We start from the raw sequence: 18,258 nt of genomic DNA on the forward strand, positions 1-18,258 counted from the left end.
TTTTTTCTTAAGATTGCTCTGGCTATTCAGGATCATTTATGGTCTCATGACTTTAACAATATTAATTCTTCCAATCCAAAACATGGGATACTTTTCCATTTACTTGTATCTTACTCAATTTCTTTCATCAATATCTTACAGTTTTCAGTATGCAGGCCTTCCATCTCCTTGGTTAGATTTATTTCTAATATTTTATTGTTTTTGAATCTGTTGTGAATGAGATTGCTTTCTTGATTTCTCTTTCAAGTAGTGTATTGTTAGTGTATAGAAAATGCAGCTGATTTTCGTATGTTGATTTAGTATCCTGCAACTTTACTGAATTTGTTATTAGGTCTAACAGTTTTTTTGGTGGAGTCTTTAGGATTTTCTATATATGACAGTACAAGATCATGTCATCTGCAAATAGTGACAGTGTTACTTCTTTCTTTCCTGTTGGATACTTCTAATTTCTTTTTATGATCAATTTGCTGTGGCTAGGACTTCTATTACTAGGTTGCATAGAAGGGATGAGAGCTGGTATTCTTGTCTTCTGCCTGACTTTAGAGGAAAACACTTTTCACTGTTGAGCATGATGTTAGCTGTGGGCCTGTCATATATAGTCTGTATTATGTTGAAGTATATTTCTTCTATACCTAGTTTATTAAGTTTTTATCATCAAAGTATGTTGAATTTTTCAAATGCTTTTTCTGCATTTATTGATGATTATATGATTTTAATCCTTGGTTTTGTTTATGTGGTATATCGTGTCTATTGATTTGCATATGTCAAATCATCCTTGCATCCCAGGGATAAAGCATACTTTATCGCAGTGAATGATCCTTTTAATGTGCACTTGTATTTGGCTTAGTAATATTTTGTTGGATTTTTGCATCTGTTTTCATCAAGGAGATTGGCATGTAATTTTCTTTTATTGTATCTTCGTTTGGTTTTCATATCAAGGTAATGCTGGCCCTGTATAATGAGTATAGAACTGTTTCTTTTAATCAATTTTTTGGAAGAATTTGAGAAGGATTGGTATTAATTCTTCTTTAAGTGTTTGATAGCATTCACCAGTGAAAGCATATCCTTTTGGTCTTCTATTTGATGGAAGATTTTTGATTATTGATTTAATCTTCTTACTTGTTATTGGTTTATTTAGATTTTCTGTTTCTTCATGATTCAGTCACATTGTTAGGTTGGGTTGTTTGAGATCTTTCTAGGTCATTTGCATGGCAGAAATATTACATGTAAATATCATTTACAAAGCAATGTTATTTTGACATAATGACAAATAGTAATTCAGAAATACCCAAATAAAGTACTTTTTTCTAGGCACTGTGATTTTGGTTTTTATTAATTATAAGTCCAGATGCAGTCATTGTTGTTACCAATTCAGTTTCTAGTATTTGATATTATTAACTGTGTTCTATTGGCTGTGAAATGTCAATGATCTGATAGTTTACTAGTGTATAAACAGGAACTATCTTTTAAAACTAAATTGCTCATACAGACACTGTCTTTAAAAGCGAAGCCTGGGTTTGGAAAACAATAGACTTCCATAATATATTATTTTAGCCAATATGTGAAGACATTATTATATATGTGTATTTTTATGCCATCATTCCAGAAAAATTTTAAGAGGTTGCATACTGTTTAATTAATATATAGTAACTTGGATTTTCTGTATACTTTTTATTACATACTTTTTTTTTGAAGTATAATTGACATAAATATTATGTTCTAGGTATGTAACATTGATTCAATATTTATGTACATTATGAAATGATCACCAAGACAAATCTACTCACCTTTTATCACCATACAGTTATTACTGACTATATTCCTTATGCTATACATTACATCCCCCTGACATATATTTTATAATTGGAAGTTTGTACTTCTTCATCCCCTGTACTTCTTTTGCCCATTTCCCCACCAGCCTCCCCTCTGGCAGCCACCAGTTTGTTTTCTGTATCTCTGAGTCTGTTCCTGTTTTGTTTGTTGTTTTGTTTTGCTTCAGATTCCATATATAAGCATACCCTATTTTTCTTCTAACTTTGATTTGTACTTTCATCTCAAGACTTTTTCTTTCTAGCACTATTTTACCATACTTCTTACACCTTGTGTATATTTCTGGAAAATATTTAGAAAGGAGAAAAAATAAAGATTTTGCCTGTGAGTTGCAGTAGGGCAGGTTAGGTGGGGTGGAAATTAGATGGTATTATACAGCTTATCTCAACACACTTAAATTATTTCTAGCATGAGATTACACTGACAGTGAGAGGTTTGGGTCAGGAAATAGCTGTCATCTGCAATATCAGTCATGAAAGACACAAGTATCTATAAGGCTGTTGAAAATTGATTAATAATGATGCATATAGATACTTCATTGCTAGTTCTAGGCCCCAGTTTGAAATTTTAGAAGACTGTGTATATTTCAACACAAAGTTCAAATAACAAATCTCCATGACAGTAACAGTATTTTTTTAAAAGAAACATTATATTTGCTTTTTAATATCCATATATACCCTTGCTTTGAAAAAAATAACTTTTATGCAAATACAGGCAAATAGTCCACAAAGATTTGTAGTGAAAACCATAGCTCGTTTTCTAGGTACATCCACTTTTTACTGTTTCTCTAGTCTTAATTATTTCCTCTGTATTGACATTTTTACTTCCTGTTGTGCTAAATGACAATTTATCTTAACACTATTTCCTCCCTCACTCTCCCCTACTTTTAAAAAGAGGTACCATGATTCCCATATATTTGACCATTACTTTAGCTTCAAATAACATATTTAAAGCTTCATACCCTATTTCAGCAAATATGACAGGCCCCTCATTTTTTAAAATAAGGAGATATGCAGTCTTGCCTTTTTATTCAAATTTTCTCAATTTCTCCAGCTCCTAACCTGTTAGATATATATTTTTTTATATTATCAAGGTTACTAACATTCATATTCTGTTTTGTAGTTAAATCTTATTTGCTTTGTCTATGGATTTGTTACAAATGTTGAAAACAAGTAAATAATTTGCATTTTTATAGTAATATAAAAGGGAAAGGGTTTATAAAGTTGAAATGACAATCAAACATAAAGAAAAAGGATCTTAAGTTTCTGGCAAGACGAGACAAATCTAGTTACTATTTTGGTATTGATCTGGGTCGCCTATGATACAGAGATTGTAACGCAGGAGCTCCACAGCGGGGCTTTGTGATTTTATGAAAAAAACCACCCAGAGGACTAGCGGATGTGGAAATGTCATTTATTGCTCTTGAACATGGAAGTGCACCGATGGCGGCATATCAGTGTGAGAGAGACCACAACTCTTCCAGTATGAGGCTCATTATAAGGGGTCACAGACAAAGGAGGCACGTGTCCCATGCATGACTAAACTACATCACCTCAATGTGTACATGCAGAAAGATAATGTAAAGAAGGATTTGCAGGGCAAGAAAAGCCATTCCCAAAATGAAATAAGGAGGGAGTTACAATCCATTTTTCCTCAGGACAATACACATTTCTTCTGGCCAGCACTTATCACAGGTAGTGGGAGAGCTATGTCCAGCATTAACCTTACAGAGATATAGATATATTTTAGGTATTTTACAAGTTGTAGATTCAAAGATGAGGCTCAAATGGAGATCCAGGATGGCAGCATAGTAAGTGGAAGCTACACTAACCACCTCCCACGACCAAACTGGAATTACACTAAATTAAAGAAAAATCATCCTGAATAACCACCTGAACACAAGTTGGAGGGAAGCCTTATAATGAAGGATTACAGCAGAGACCAGATCACCACAATGAGACTGGTAGGTAGTTCAGAAGTGTGAGAGGGCTAGTTGGCCTCTCACAGGTGGCAGCTAAAGTTCTGGAGGGATATTTCAGCAGCTGGGTGTTCCCCTGAGAAGGGTGTGGTCTAAGCCCCAAGCTGGGCTCCTAACTGTAGAGCACCAGAATGGGGAAAGGAACCCAAATAACATAATCTTAACTGTGAGTAGAAAACTCACCATAAAGTTATATCTTTCAATAAACTTTGCATGGATAATGAAAGTAGAGTTTATTTGGCATTACAAGCCTTCATTTTGCTTTTCCTATGCTCAACAGCTTCCTTCTGTCACTGCCATTGGTTGTCTATTTACCTAATTTAAGAGATAATGATAATTATATTGCCTTTTGCTTTGGCCTCCTGAAATAGGGAGTTAAGAGATTAGCACATTGTACTGTAATTATTTGTATGTTTCTGTTCAAACTAGATTAGGAACTCTGAAAAGAAGGACAATGTTGTTATTTATGTTCATATCTCATAGCTCCCAGTATTTTAGAGGCTTAATAAATTGACTGAATGCTAACTTGTTCGCAGAATAAATAAGAGATAACAATGCAAGCTGTTTAACCAAACAAAATGCTGAAAGATACAAATTATAACTAAATTCTAAGTTTGTAGGCCTATATCACAAGTTACTGAAGGTGTAGGTCTTGATGTTAGGGTTAGGAGACAACTGATATGCAAAGTGAAAATAGAGTCATTTCAACAAGGAAATAGGGCACTAAATTAAGAAGTTAAATGAAAATTCATTTATTTAATAAATAATTGCTGAGTGCCTATTATGTATAACACATAGTGCTCACTCCTAAATTAAAGCAATGAAAAAGTTATATGTGGTTTCTAAACTCAGAAATTATCATCTAGTAAAAATAGCAGAGAGGGTTTCAGAACCTGGACAATAAACTGAGTATACACATATGTTTGGGCCTTTTTGTTTCCAATACTCTTTAGTAATAGCAACATAAAAGCACAAAAATGAATAACTTAAAAATATTTCAATAAATTTTTGAAAAACAGAAAACAGGAGTTGGAGCTAAACTACCTTCTGGAATACCCAAGGGTAGGTAGGACGGCGGCCATGTCCAGCTTGAAGCAGCTAGAGGAGCTCGAGACCTTCGCCCATTGTCCTTTATAAGATTTTAAAGGGTCTTAAGTCTGAGAGGGAGGGATTGTTATTTTTTATTGTTAAAGTAATTAATTAATCATTTATTTATTAAAAAAAAGAATATATGAAAGGATGAAGCGGGAGAGCTTGTATGTACGACCCATGGGCATGGACTTGGGGCAGATTGCTGGGGGAGGACCCAGCTAAGTGGAGGGGAGCAAAGGGGAAAAAATTGGAACTATTGTAACGATCAATAAAACATACATAAAATATAAAAATAAAAATTAAATTTAAAAAAATGAACACCCAGACATCCAACCTTTCCTTTAATAACTACAGCATTACTAGTACTGTCAAAAGCCTCCTGTATATGCCTTCTGACTTGTGTGTTCACTCTTTTGTATTCTTTATAATTTTATCACTTATGACTTTTTCCCAAGGAAATATTTGGTTGAGTTTGGAAAAATTGAGTATCATCAAAAACCCAATTGTCTAAGAAAGCCGTACTATCACTAATTAAAAGACTGCTCCCAGAAGAAAAGCTGAACAGAGTTCTCTGGATTATTTTATGTGACTGTATACTTCGAAGGTTTAAGACCCCCTTTTGGGGAAGTTAGTGGACAAGATCAAGACTGAATTCTGTGAAACTTAGAGCTCACCACATTTAGGACTCCTGACAAGATTGTAAGGTGATAAGCTGTTGGTTATTCAACATATGAAGTAGACTGATTTGAATTTAAACTTACCATTTAACTTCCTTCAGCTCTCAGGAGTAGGTCAAAGCAGAAAATTTCTGGAAGGTGCAAAGACTGCCCTTATCTGGTCTAGGAAAATAGGGCCCAAACGTCATCAGAATCTGCCCAAGCTTTTAATCTCTCCTCAGGTTTAAAAACAATGGTACTATGGCAGCAAAGATCTTTCAGATGACAGATCTCAACATGTCTCTGTTGTGGCACACTGCACCAATCTTTATTAGCCACCTTCTGTATCTAATGCAGAGAATCTCTTTGGAATCTTCTTTCACCATTGTTGTAGGGCTTCCTTTTGCCTCTCTTCTGCATTGGATCTCTTATTTCCTAACACTTTTCTTCTTGGTTTAGTCTTTAATTTTGGTAGATCCTATTTTCCAATGTCTTATTGAGAAAAGTGGCAAAGGAGATAAATCTTTTGAAACCTCCAGTGTTTAAAAATCTCTTTATTCTCTTCATACTTCTTTGAAAGTTTAGCGAAGTATAAAATTCTAGGTTGGAACTGTTTTTTCCTCCAGAATTTTGAAAGTAGTGTTCCATTGTCTTTTGGTTTGCAGCATTGTTGTTGAGACTTATAAAGCAATTCTGCTTGTGAATCCTTTATATGTGACCCCTTTTCCCTTTCAACAATGACGTAGAATCTCTCTATTTCTAGCGTTCTTATGGCACATAGTAATGTACCACAGATCTCTTGCGTATTCATTGGGCCCTTTTGATCTGGAAACATGTCCTTCACTTCTGAGAAATATTTTTACTTTGTCAATGATTTTTCTCCCATCTGTTTTCTCTGGTGGATCATCTTCACTGGTCTTAATTTTTATATATATTTTTCTTTTTTTCCATTTCTGCCTTTTTGCTGTACTTACTATTTCTTCAACTTTTACTCCTTTTTCATTTTTTTGCTTTTCTCTTTCTCCCTTCTCTCTTTCTTCCTCCTTTTCCTCTCTTCCTTTCATCTCTTTTCCTTATCAACAAGTTGCTTTCTTTCCACTTATTTTGGCCTCTTAATTTACATGTTAGAAGCTTACTTCAGTTGTCTGATTGTCCTCAATTATCTGTGTGTGACTGAAAGGGCTGATTGGGAATTCTAAGAGCATATATGAGATTTGTCTCTTTGAGCTCACATTAGGATGATATTGGTGAGCTGTTTTCTAAGGGATCTTTGAAGTCACTATCTATAGAGCTTATCTGTTATAATAGATCTATTACAGACTTACTGGGTTGGTCAGATTCCCATGTAAAGAACTATGAAGAATCTGAGATTTTACCCTGTGTATCGCTGAAAATAATTCCCCATGGTTTCCCACATTTCTGTATATCTTGTGAGCAGAGAGACTGCAAGTCTTCTGTTCCAGGCTTTTAAAGAATGTTTCTGTAACAAAGAGCTTTGGAAGGTCTAGATAGTTTCCCTGGAACAGAAGGTAGATTTGTTTATTTTCCAATATAATAAAATTATTGTGTCTCTCCAGTTCAAAGTTTAGATAGGTTTTCTTGGAGCCTTTTATAAAACATTGATGTTTTCTAAGCTTAGAGTTCCTCAATTGTGATTTTAAAAAGGAAAAAACAAACCCTGCATGCGTAGCGTCCACCTTGGCCTGCCTCCTTGTCACCCTCATGGGACATGGGAGAGTGAGGACAAGGAGAACTGATGTGAACTTGAATCCCCTCCTGTTTCCTGTGCCATAAGTAATAAAGCCCTTTTTCTCTGACCCAGGAGTCCCATGTCTTCTGCCAGCATTCATGCTACTATGGTAGGCTAGCTTGTTAGCTTCCAGGTACGGTAAAATCTTAGGCTCTTTACAGTTCTTGAAATTCCAGAGAAGATTCTTGTCTTTTTCCTTCCTGGAGAGTAAGACTCTACTGCCAGTCTTTTTTTAGCCCAGTAGAGGAAGAGTTCTGTGAGTCTCTGCATCCGGTATTCAGTATGTGCTATACTCTCAGTTTTGCCTGGTGAATTCCAGTTCAGAGGACCTCTGTTTTATTCTTTCCAGGGAATAAACCTTCAGATTTATACTAAGGTGAAGGAAATGCAGCAACCTAATGACATGTAGAAGGGTAGTGTACATAGGTCTTTGTTGATAGGTTACCTTCTTAATTAAGCATTGCTGGACTTCCTGTTTAAAATTGCTACCTTCCTTCTTTCTTTATTTTTTCATAGTAGTTATTTTTATTTAGTTATTTTCATTCTTTGTTGCCCCTCCCATTGGGATGTAAACTCCATGAAGTCAGAGATTTTTATCTGTTATTTTACTGTTTATTCCCAACACTTAGAAAGTGCCTGGCTTCTAATAGATATTCAATAAATATTTGTTGATTGGATGAGTGAAGAAATAACTAGGAGTAATTTGCACATTTTTGCCTATTGCTCTAGGTTTGAGAATAAAAATCAAAGAGAAATTTGTTACCTGTAAGTCATTGGTACATCTTTTTTAAAGCTTTAAGTATCGATGTTAAGTGAGAATATAGGTGACTTTCACAGACAGTTAATTATTGTCATTCCCAACAATTTAGAGTAATTTGTTTTATATCATTTCTTATACTGTGCTAGAATCCCATTTAGAGCATTTCTAACAGCTGTGTCCTTTCTCCCTGTTTGAGCATTTCTAACATTCTCACTCAATAAATCTTGGATATATTCTGTTGGTAGAGCCAATGGCATTTGCTGAAGAATTGCATGTAGGGCATGGAAGAAAGCAAAATTAATAAAGATCACAGGGCTAGTAAGTAGCAGAATTTAAACCCAGCCATTGTGGCTCCAGAATCTGTTTTTAACCACTATACTGTGCTTCTTGAGGGGAAAAAAAGAAAAAGAAAAAAAAAAGCAAAAAGTGACTAAAAAGTGGTGGCCCATGAGATAGGAATAAAACCAGAAGAATGTGTTGTTCAGGAAGCCAAATTAAAGAAGTGTTTCAAGAATGAGGAAATGCGTAACTGTGTCAGATGCTAACTATAAGTTAAGTAAGATGGTGTCTTGAGAATTCACTGTTGCATTTATCAAAGCAGAAGTTATTAGTGAACTTGATAAGAGCAGTTACATGGACCAAAGTCCATTTAAAGTGTGAATCCTTGTTTAAAGATTTACTCACAAACTTCATTTAAAACAATGAAGGACTTCTGGCCAAGATGGAGACCTAGACAGACACACTGCGTCTCCCTCCACAACTAAGAAGGAATACAACTACCTCAAAACTAGAGACAACCAGAAGTTCCAGAAAATTGAGCTGCATTGAAGTCCAACAAACAAAGATATAAAGAAGAAATACTCGTCCAGACAGGTAGGAGGGGTGGAGCCAGGGTGGAGAGGATGCAGTGTGGTGGCAGCAGCACCAGAGGTGGCAGCAGCAGGCCGGCAGAAAGTGCAGTCACACGTTTAAAAAACTAGGGAGGGACACTGCGCAGTTCATGGTCCCAGCGCCAGGGAAAATAAAGCCTCATTGATTTTGACTATGCAAACCAATGTGGGTTGGGGCGGAGGAAGAAACTGCTGGTCTCTAAGCAGAGTCCACCTGTTTAAAGGGCCCCAATGGTCCTAGAATATCTGCAGACCCACCCACTCTGGGAGCGACAGCCAGGGCAACAGCTAGAGAGGCGGCAATCCCATACAAAGTGGGAGAAGTGTCTGGAAAAGGGGCGAGTGCTGAGCAAGTGGCATTGTTCCCTCTCAGACCCCTCCCCCACAAACAGCGCCAGAACATGGTGAAACAGGTCGCCCTCTACTGACTATACCTAAGGCTCCCCCCCCCTTACAACATAACAGGAACGACAGCTCTACCTAAGACACAGAGGCAAACAAACACAGGAGCCTGTCAAGATGGGAAGACAAAGAAGTATGGCCTAAAATAGGGAATGGATCAAGGTTCCAGTGGGAAAACTAAGCAACGAGGATATAGCCAACCTAACAAACGAGGAGATAGCCAGCCTAACAGACGCAGAGTTCAAAACACTGGTGATAAAGATGCTCACAGGCTTGACAGATATGCTTAAGTATGGCAGATGCATAAAGGAAGAAGTGAAGGCTATGTTAAACCAATAGTGAAGGGACTGAAACTGGGGTTCAGATCAGTGATTTGGAACATAAGGAAGAAAAAAACAGTCAGCCAGTACAGAATGAGTGAACAAGAATTGAAAAAAATGAAAGCATAGGAACTGCTGGGACAACTTTAAACATGCCAACATTCGAACCATAGGGGTGCCAGAAGGAGAAGAGGAAGAGCAAGAAATTGAAAACTTATTTGAGAAAATAATGAAGGAAAACTCCAAATTTGTCAAAGGAAATAGAAATATAAATCCAGGAAGCACAGAGAGTCCCAAACAAGCTAGACCCAAAAAAGACCACACCAAGACACATTATTAAATGCCAAAGGTTAAAGATAGAGAATCTTAAAAGCAGCAAGAGAAAAGCAGAATTTCCTATAAAGGGATGCCTATAAGACTATCAGCTGATTTCTCAAAAGAAACTTTGCAGGCAAGAAGGGACTGGCAAGAAGTATTCAAGGTGATAGAAAGCAAGGACTTACAACCAAGATTACTCTATCTAACAAAGCTATTATTTAGAATGGAAAGGCAGATAAAGTGCTTCCCAGACAAGGTAAAAAGTAAAGGAGCTCATCATCACCAAGCTATTATATGAAATGTCAAAGGGACTTACTTAAGAAAAAGATCAAAATTATGAACATTAAAATAACAACAAACTCACAACTATCAATAACTGAATCTAAAAAATAAAAACAATCTAAGCAAATCAGCATAGAAATAGCATCATAGGTATGGGGATCATTTGGAGGGTTATCAGCTGGCAGGGGAAAGGGGGAGAAATGGGGAAATGGAGCAGGGATTAAGAAGCATAACTGTTTGGTACAAAATAGGGTGAAGTTAAGAATAATACAGGAAAAGGTGAAGCCAAAGAACTTAATATGCACGACCCATGGACATGAACTAAGGGGGGTGGGATTGCTGGAGGGAAGGGGGGTACTAGGCAGAGGGGAGCAAAGGGAAAAAAATTGGGACTACTGTAACAACATAATAAAATATACTAAAAAAAAATAAGAAAGAAAGAAGGAACTCCTGCCATTTGCAACAACATGGATGGAACTAGAGAGAATTATGCTTAGTGAAATAAGCCAGGCAAAGAAAGAAAAATACCATATGATATCACCTAATACAGGAAACTAAAGAACAACACAAACAAAGGAACTAAATAGAACAAAGAGCAGAATAGCAGTCAATAGGGGGGAGGGGAGAGGGAGAGAAGGGGGATAAGTAAGGGAAGGGTTTAATTAAAGAGCCTGTATGAAAGATTCATGGACATGGACAACGGGGAGGGATATGATTGTGGGAGAGGGGGTGGGTTGGGTGGGGGAGAGAAATTGGGGGAAAAGGGGACAACTGTAATTGAAAAACCAAAATAAAAAGATTAAAAAATAAATAAATAAATAAATAAATAAAGAAGAAGTTGTTTAGCTGCCTTCCTTGGGCTCTAGGTTTCTCATGAAGCTACAGTCTATTACTTCTGCTGTCTTATACAAACCATATCTTTAATTATGCTCTATTTACAAAGATCATCCTTGGGACTTTGTGGGAGGATTTATACAAGGTTATGAGTACCAGGCAGTGAGAATCATTGAGTACCATTCTGGAGACTGGCTCTCACAAAACAGGCCAGAGAGAGAAAAGGAGATGGATTAAAAACATAAATACTAAAGGATCTTCTGAAGAATTTGCCAGAACAGGGAGCAGAGAAGTAGGGAATTTGTCCAGGTATATCTGCAAGTAGATAAGCTTCAGTAAGGAACAAAGAAGCTCCAGGCCCTGTAGTAGTAAGAATGTAGAAGAGGCAACAGCCCCCACTTGAGGGCTGCATTGTAACTGCATCCTCAGGGAAGAGCAACAGGGAAAATCACTTTTTGAAGCAGTGGATTCAAATTTCACATTATCTGGATGCTTTAAAAAAAATCTACCTTCCATTGAAGAAAATTTCTTTGTCTTTTTAGCTCTCCTCTGATACATACACTTGAGTTTCAGGTCTGTTTGGTTTCCCCTCTAATAAATAAGTACACGGTGGTACCTTGATAACAAGTGCCAAAACCAAGAGTATCGAACAATGAAACATTTTCTCTTGCGGGGTGGCGTTGTGACTAATACAAGTTTGACGAGTCCTGAGCAAGCACGAAGTGCTGAAACATTTTTTTCTCGTCAAAATGCAACAGGTACAGGGTTTGACGAGTTCTGAATCCAGCAAATACCAAGGTACGACTATATATTGGATATATAAATTTCTCAAATTTACAGAAAAGTTATAGGTATGGGACAAAGAACTTTTTTTCTTGAATCTATTTAGAGTAATCATTTAAAGATAATTTGCTAACATGATACTTTATCACCCTCAAGTACTTCAGTATTTATTTCTTACAAACATGAATATTCTCTTATGTGGCCCCAATAAAATAATCAAAATCTGTAAATTATGCATTATCATTATCTTATCCTCAGACCCATTCAAGTTTTCTTAATTGTACCAACAAAGGCCTTTCCTAGCAAAAGAATACAGTATTGAATTATGCATTGTAATTAGCCATATCTCTTTAATCTCCTTTATTTTGGAACAGTTCCTCAGTGTTTCCTTGACTTTCATGACACTGATACTTTTGAAGACTATAATCCTGTTAATTTACAGAATGTCCTTTAGTTTGCATTGGTCTGAGCTTTCCCTATCATTAGATTTAGGTTATGCACCTGTGCCAGGAATATCTCAGAAATGATGCTATGTTCTTACCTATTCTGTTAGGTAAGACGATTTCTGTATGTCCCATTACTAATGTTAACTTAGATGATTTAAGTCAGACTTTACTGTAAAGTTACTCCTTTTCTCTTTGTAATTAATAAGTATGCTGTTCTTTATCAAACTCCTGATTTGTTCATTCACTTATTTATATCATTACGGACTTCTGGATTCCTGTATTACTTAATGTATATTAATACATTACTACCATAATTTATTTTGATCCTCAGTTCATCCCAGATATGACTAGTGGTAGCTTCTCCAGAGCTAGCTCTTATGTGTTTTTGATGTGTCCCGTTTTTCTTTTATGCACTTCCTTACTTTCTGGTATGAAAAGATGCCCCAGACTCTTCTTGTCCTATCTGTCCCCAGCTCTGGAGTCAGCCATTTCTCCAAAAGCCTTGATTCTTTTAGTGGATAATAGTATCCAAAATCAATATTTGGGGCTATCCTGCTCCCAGGGCCCTTAAGTGAACAGAGCTAGTGAGTGAATGTATGTACACATGTGTATATTTACACATGCATATACAAATTTACATCTGTTTTTAAATATATAGTGAAAACCATGAGTTCATATCAGTATTTCTAATTTTAATCCAATACCATAGGATTCATTCTATATTTGTATCTTCTTTCCATATGTATACATTCTTTCTTGGACAATAAGGAATCTTGATTTTCATTATCCTTAATATATTTTCTCATTTAATCAATCCCTATGTGCCAGCTCCATGTTACTATTCCCTGTCCCTCATAGGCTTCTTGGCTTTCAGCACCTCATGCCAGGTGATTCCCCTATGTGGACACACTACTCACTTTAACTTGGACTCAATACGAGTGTGTTAGGCTACCCACACTCACCCTCTCCACCATTTGGAAGTTTTTCTCATCTCTTCAATTCCTACACCCTACACCATGATGCCCTTCTGCAAGGACACCCTCCTTACCTAATTTGAGCTCCAGTACCCCAGCCTTAGGTGCCGTCCCATGCAGATGCGCTCCTTATGTTGCTTGGACTCCTAATACTTGACTCTTAAGTCACCCCTCAACCTTGATTGCCCTCCTCACCCTGCTCAGGTTCTGATGCTTCACTCCGGGCTGCCCTTCTCACCAGGCACAGGCTCAGACATCAGGCCACCACCCCGTATGAACAGACTGCACTCCTATTTCAGTTGTACAATGGTATCCCACTCTGGACTTTCTGCCCCACAGAGATGCCCCCCTGGCTTTATCTCTGACTTCAACCATCTCCAGTTTCTTTGATTTTTTCACATCATGTTATTACTATGCAAGCTATGGAAAACTAAATTGCTTTCTTCTGTGATATCAATGTTTTACTTTTAAAATATCTCCTTTGAGATTTCCTTTTTACCTTCTCAAATTAAGTTGTACAACAACTTAATAATGGTTGTAATGTATTTATACATTTTTTGTCATAGAAATGAATAAATTTTCAGAAATGTTCTAATACTGCTATGTAAAATGATATTGTCATTGGAGCAATATAATCAAACGGTATTATAAAGTAAAAGTTTTAATTGTAATATATTTTACCTTTTACCTGTCAATTATATATCTTCTTTGTTTTAGGTATGACTTTAGCCTTTCCAGCTTCAGTTCATGATTCACTGATATGCAGTAAAACATTTCAAATTCTATATAAAAATGAGGAAGTTGTTTTAAACGATGTTATGATCTTCAAAGTTAAAATGTTGTTGGATGAAAAAAAGGTAAATATCTCTTTATATATATTTAGATAAATAGTTTTTGTAAAGCCTCAGGCATATTTCTGTCTTTCTAGAAATATTTTTAAAGTAGCTTGTATTATAATTTCTCTTTAGATTGAAGAAACCCTTGAGGAAATTGGTTTTCTGTTATCCTTGGACCTACACTTTACAGATGGAGATTATTCGTAAGTTGGCTAATCAATTAAAAACATGTAGTTATTCATGACTATTATCTGTTAATATTACATTGCTCATTTACTTCTTAGAATTCAGCCTTTCTCCTTCTTATGTTTTTGTTGTTGTTGTTTGGTGTTTTGGGGAAGCGCGGAGGGGACTACTTCTATCTTCTGAGAGAGTCTCATGAGAATGATTAGACCTACTCTTTTGTGCCTATGTTGATTCCACGAGCTCCAGGTAGCAAAATCAGACAAATTGAAGAAATATGAAACAATTTACTAGGCTGTAGAAATTGCTCCCTTGATTTAATAGCACTGCCATGAGGCACTTAACATAACTGAGCTCTCTTCCACTTTATCACTGGCTAATATTTCTCCTAGCATGAGTGATGCCCTCTTTAGATGGTACTTTTTTTATTGTTATTCAGAGGGTTATCAAGACTGATGACTCTTACACTTAACAGCTGTTTCTAGTTCCTCTTGAAGAAATTTTAGGACTGGCTACCCTGAACTTGCCCACATATCTGGATTTACGGTACTGTCATAGATATTAGGGAGAAACCATGCTTGCATTAAGATAAGAATCACAAATCCGTTTTAATGATTTTTGAAGTTTTTTTAAATATACTTTATTGATTATGCTGTTAGTTGTCCCAGTTTCTTTTTTCTTTGTTCCCCTCCACCCAGTGACCCCTCTCCCTCCAGTTAACCCCCCCACTTAGTCCATACATCTCCCTCCCTTTCCCCCCTTCCCCCTCCCCACTGACCTCCCCCCAAAATGTTCCCCATACCTATAATTCTTTTCCAACTCTTGTTGCCTACTTAGTTTGCCTTTGTTTTGGTTCCCTAGCTTCTGTTGTTGGTTATCGTGATACAGTTTTCATTTTAATGTTCATAGTTTTGATCCTCTTTCTCCTAAACAAGTCCCTTTAACATCTCATATACCAGTGGTTTGGATCTGATGAACTCCTTCAGTTTTACTTTGTCCTGGAAGCACTTTCTCTGCCCTTCTATTCTGAATGACAGTTTTGCTGGATAGGGTAATCATGGTTGTAGGTTTTTGCTTTTCATTACTTTGAATATTTCTTGCCAGTCCCTTCTTGCCTGCAGAGTTTCTTTTGAGAAATCAGCTGACAGTCTTACTGGGACCCCTTGGTATGTAATTCTCTTCTTCTCTCTTGCTGCTTTTAAGATTTTCTCTTTATCCTTAATTTTTGACATTTTGATTATAATCTGTCTTGATGTGGTTCTCCCTGGGTCCAGTTTTTTTGGAACTCTGCTTCTTGGACCTATAAGTCTATTTTCTTCCCCAAGTTAAGGAAGTTCTGCTTCATTATTTTTTCACATAATCTTTCAATTTATAGTTGTTCTTCTTCACCTTCTGGCAACCCTATGATTTAGATGATGGCCTACTTTATAGCTGTCCCATAGGTTTCTGAGCCTCTCCTGATTTTCCTCACTTTTCATTTCCTCGTTTCTGCACTGGTTGACTGTTTGTTCCTTCCCTGTGTTCCGATTTGTTGATTTGATCACTGCTTTTCTTTCCCTCACCACTTGTTTCCTATGTGTTTTCGTTCATTTCGGCAGGATTAGCCTTTATTCCTTCTCTGTTTTGTTTAAGATCTGCTGTTAGGTCTGTAAGCATTCGTATAACCAAAGCTCTGAACTGTGCCTCAGAAAGATTTCCTCTCTGCTGATCCATTAGTTTAGATATTTGCTGTCTGGTCAGTTGTGTCACTGGGATCTCTATCATGATCTGTGCCATCCTGACTGTTTTGTGTTTATCTTTGCTTCCTGGGTAGGGCTGTCACACGTCCTATGCTTAGGGGGTGGAGCCCCATGCACTCATCACTACCGGGCGACCCTTCTCACCACGCTGTGGCATTTTGTGTCGGGGCGGGGATCCAAGATGGATTCTTGCCGTTCACTCTCTGCTGAGAGACCGGAAGCCTCTTCCTCCATCCCCACCCCCTCTGGCCCTCAGTGTCTGAGGCAATGGGGGTCTGTCTTCCCCAGCGTTGGAACTGCGAGCTGATGGGTTTGGTCTGCAGCCAGGGGTGCTCCCCAGGCAGTTCTCACCTCCTCTTAAATACGGGTGTCTGTGCTTACCGCCATCCTACCACTTTCGCCACAGCTGCTGCCACCAGCACAGCTTGACCTCTTCACCCCAGCTTTGTCCCTCCTACCCATCTGGATGAGCACCACTTTTTTATAACTTCAGACATTGGACTTTCATGTAGCTTTATTTTCTGAAACTTCTGGTTATTTCTAGTTTTACGGTAGTTGTATTCCTTCTTAGTTGTGGAGAGAGACAGAGCATATCAGTCAAGGCCTCCATCTTGTCCGGAAGTCAAGATTTTTGAAGGTTTTATTATTTTATTTTAAATGTACTTGTAGAAATATTTCTTGAAAATTGTATCTAAATTAAGACTGCATGTAGGATAAGTGATTAAGCAGTCATATTACTAAAAGGTCTACTGAGATGTCCTTTTTGCTGTCATAAAGGAATAAGAATATTTTTTATATGGTAGCTACTGCTCCTCTGTAATACTTAATACAAATAATTCCTTACAAGATTGTTTTTTAAACCAAGTCAGAATTCTTTAAGTGAAGTAAACTGAAATGAATAAGTAGTTTATTAGTTGCAGGTAGTTATAATGTGTGTATGTGTGGGTTAAAACATATATGTGGGTATATATAGTTTGGATATAGTTTTCATGGAATTGTTCCAGATATTTTGTATGTGAAAATCTAAGGACAGACTAAATATCAATAATAAAATATCTACCAATGGTTAGCTTATCTTTGTGAAGCATTTAATAACAAAATTTTATACAGTGAAAATAATTTAAAATATCTTTTAGGATTTATTTTAATCAGAGTTTAGCTATTTATACTGCAACCTTATAATAAACAGTATTTCTATGGAAAAAATTTAGTATAAGATGAGATTAATTTCCAAACTATTAAAAAGAACTTATTTTAGTGGGACATTAGTGAAAAAACAATCTATATAATGAACTGAGAGAAATCTATGGGTAGAACCTTGCCGTTAGATATTATATTGCTGTTTAATGCAAATGTGATGCTTTAAAAATTATTCTCATTATCAGATTTTAAAAAGTAATTACATAGCTAAATATTTGAATAGATTAAATTGCTTTACCAAGTATTGGCCCTTATGAAGTATTCTGTACTTATATGCAAATATGTTGCTTTTTATAGGACGGATGATTTGAATGCCTTGCAACTAATAAGTAGCCGAACATTGAAACTGCATTTTAACCTCCATAAAGGCCTTCATCATCACGTTAATGTTATGTTTGATTATTTCCACCTTTCTGTTGTGTCTGTTACAGTCCATGCATCTTTGGTTGCACTACACCAGCCACTAATAAGGTAAATTTAACCAATACCCTGGTTCTTACTAATGTAATAACTTTTATTTTTACAGCGAAAAACATATACTTTGATAAAGAAAACTGAAATAGGAATTCAAAATTCATAGTTATTTAGAACTTCCATTAAAATATTAGATTAGTAAAATTTAAGAGCATAGGAACATTAGATTGATAACTTTTTTGTTACAGAAATATAGAGCAATCATTGTCAAATAAACTTGACCAAGAAAATTAACGCAGCCTGAAAATAACCATACAGCATTGTTTAGTCTGTATTTTTATGCAGTGCTATGCTGTAATTATTCATCCTATGGAAAGTATATTCTTTTGTTTGTTTGTTTTTGTTTATCTCTGGATGGACTAATTTTATCTTCTTAAATCTGTACTATACAGTAATTCTTGTATTTTAACTCATCAACCAATTTTATATATCTTGGCTAAAGCTTTTAAAATTATGTATATCATTTTAGCTTAAAAGTGCATAAAATTCTGGATCATAATAAATGCATTGG

General features: G+C 36.3%; 1 protein-coding gene across 3 annotated transcripts in view; it reads left to right on the forward strand.

Moving 5' to 3' along the window:
- The window catches only part of FAM135A (family with sequence similarity 135 member A), a 94,122-nt gene that overhangs the window by 16,842 nt on the left and 59,022 nt on the right, over positions 1-18,258 (forward strand). For all 3 annotated transcript variants that reach the window (XM_090282646.1, XM_090282643.1, XM_090282644.1), the window contains 3 exons: positions 14,033-14,172; positions 14,284-14,354; positions 17,571-17,744. In XM_090282646.1, the coding sequence (XP_090138772.1) occupies positions 14,033-14,172; positions 14,284-14,354; positions 17,571-17,744 (385 nt within the window). The remainder of the gene's footprint in view (positions 1-14,032; positions 14,173-14,283; positions 14,355-17,570; positions 17,745-18,258) is intronic.

This window comes from Furipterus horrens, unplaced genomic scaffold, assembly GCF_987537825.1.
Source record: "Furipterus horrens unplaced genomic scaffold, mFurHor1.1.pri manual_scaffold_6, whole genome shotgun sequence".
Classification (NCBI taxonomy): domain Eukaryota; kingdom Metazoa; phylum Chordata; class Mammalia; order Chiroptera; family Furipteridae; genus Furipterus; species Furipterus horrens.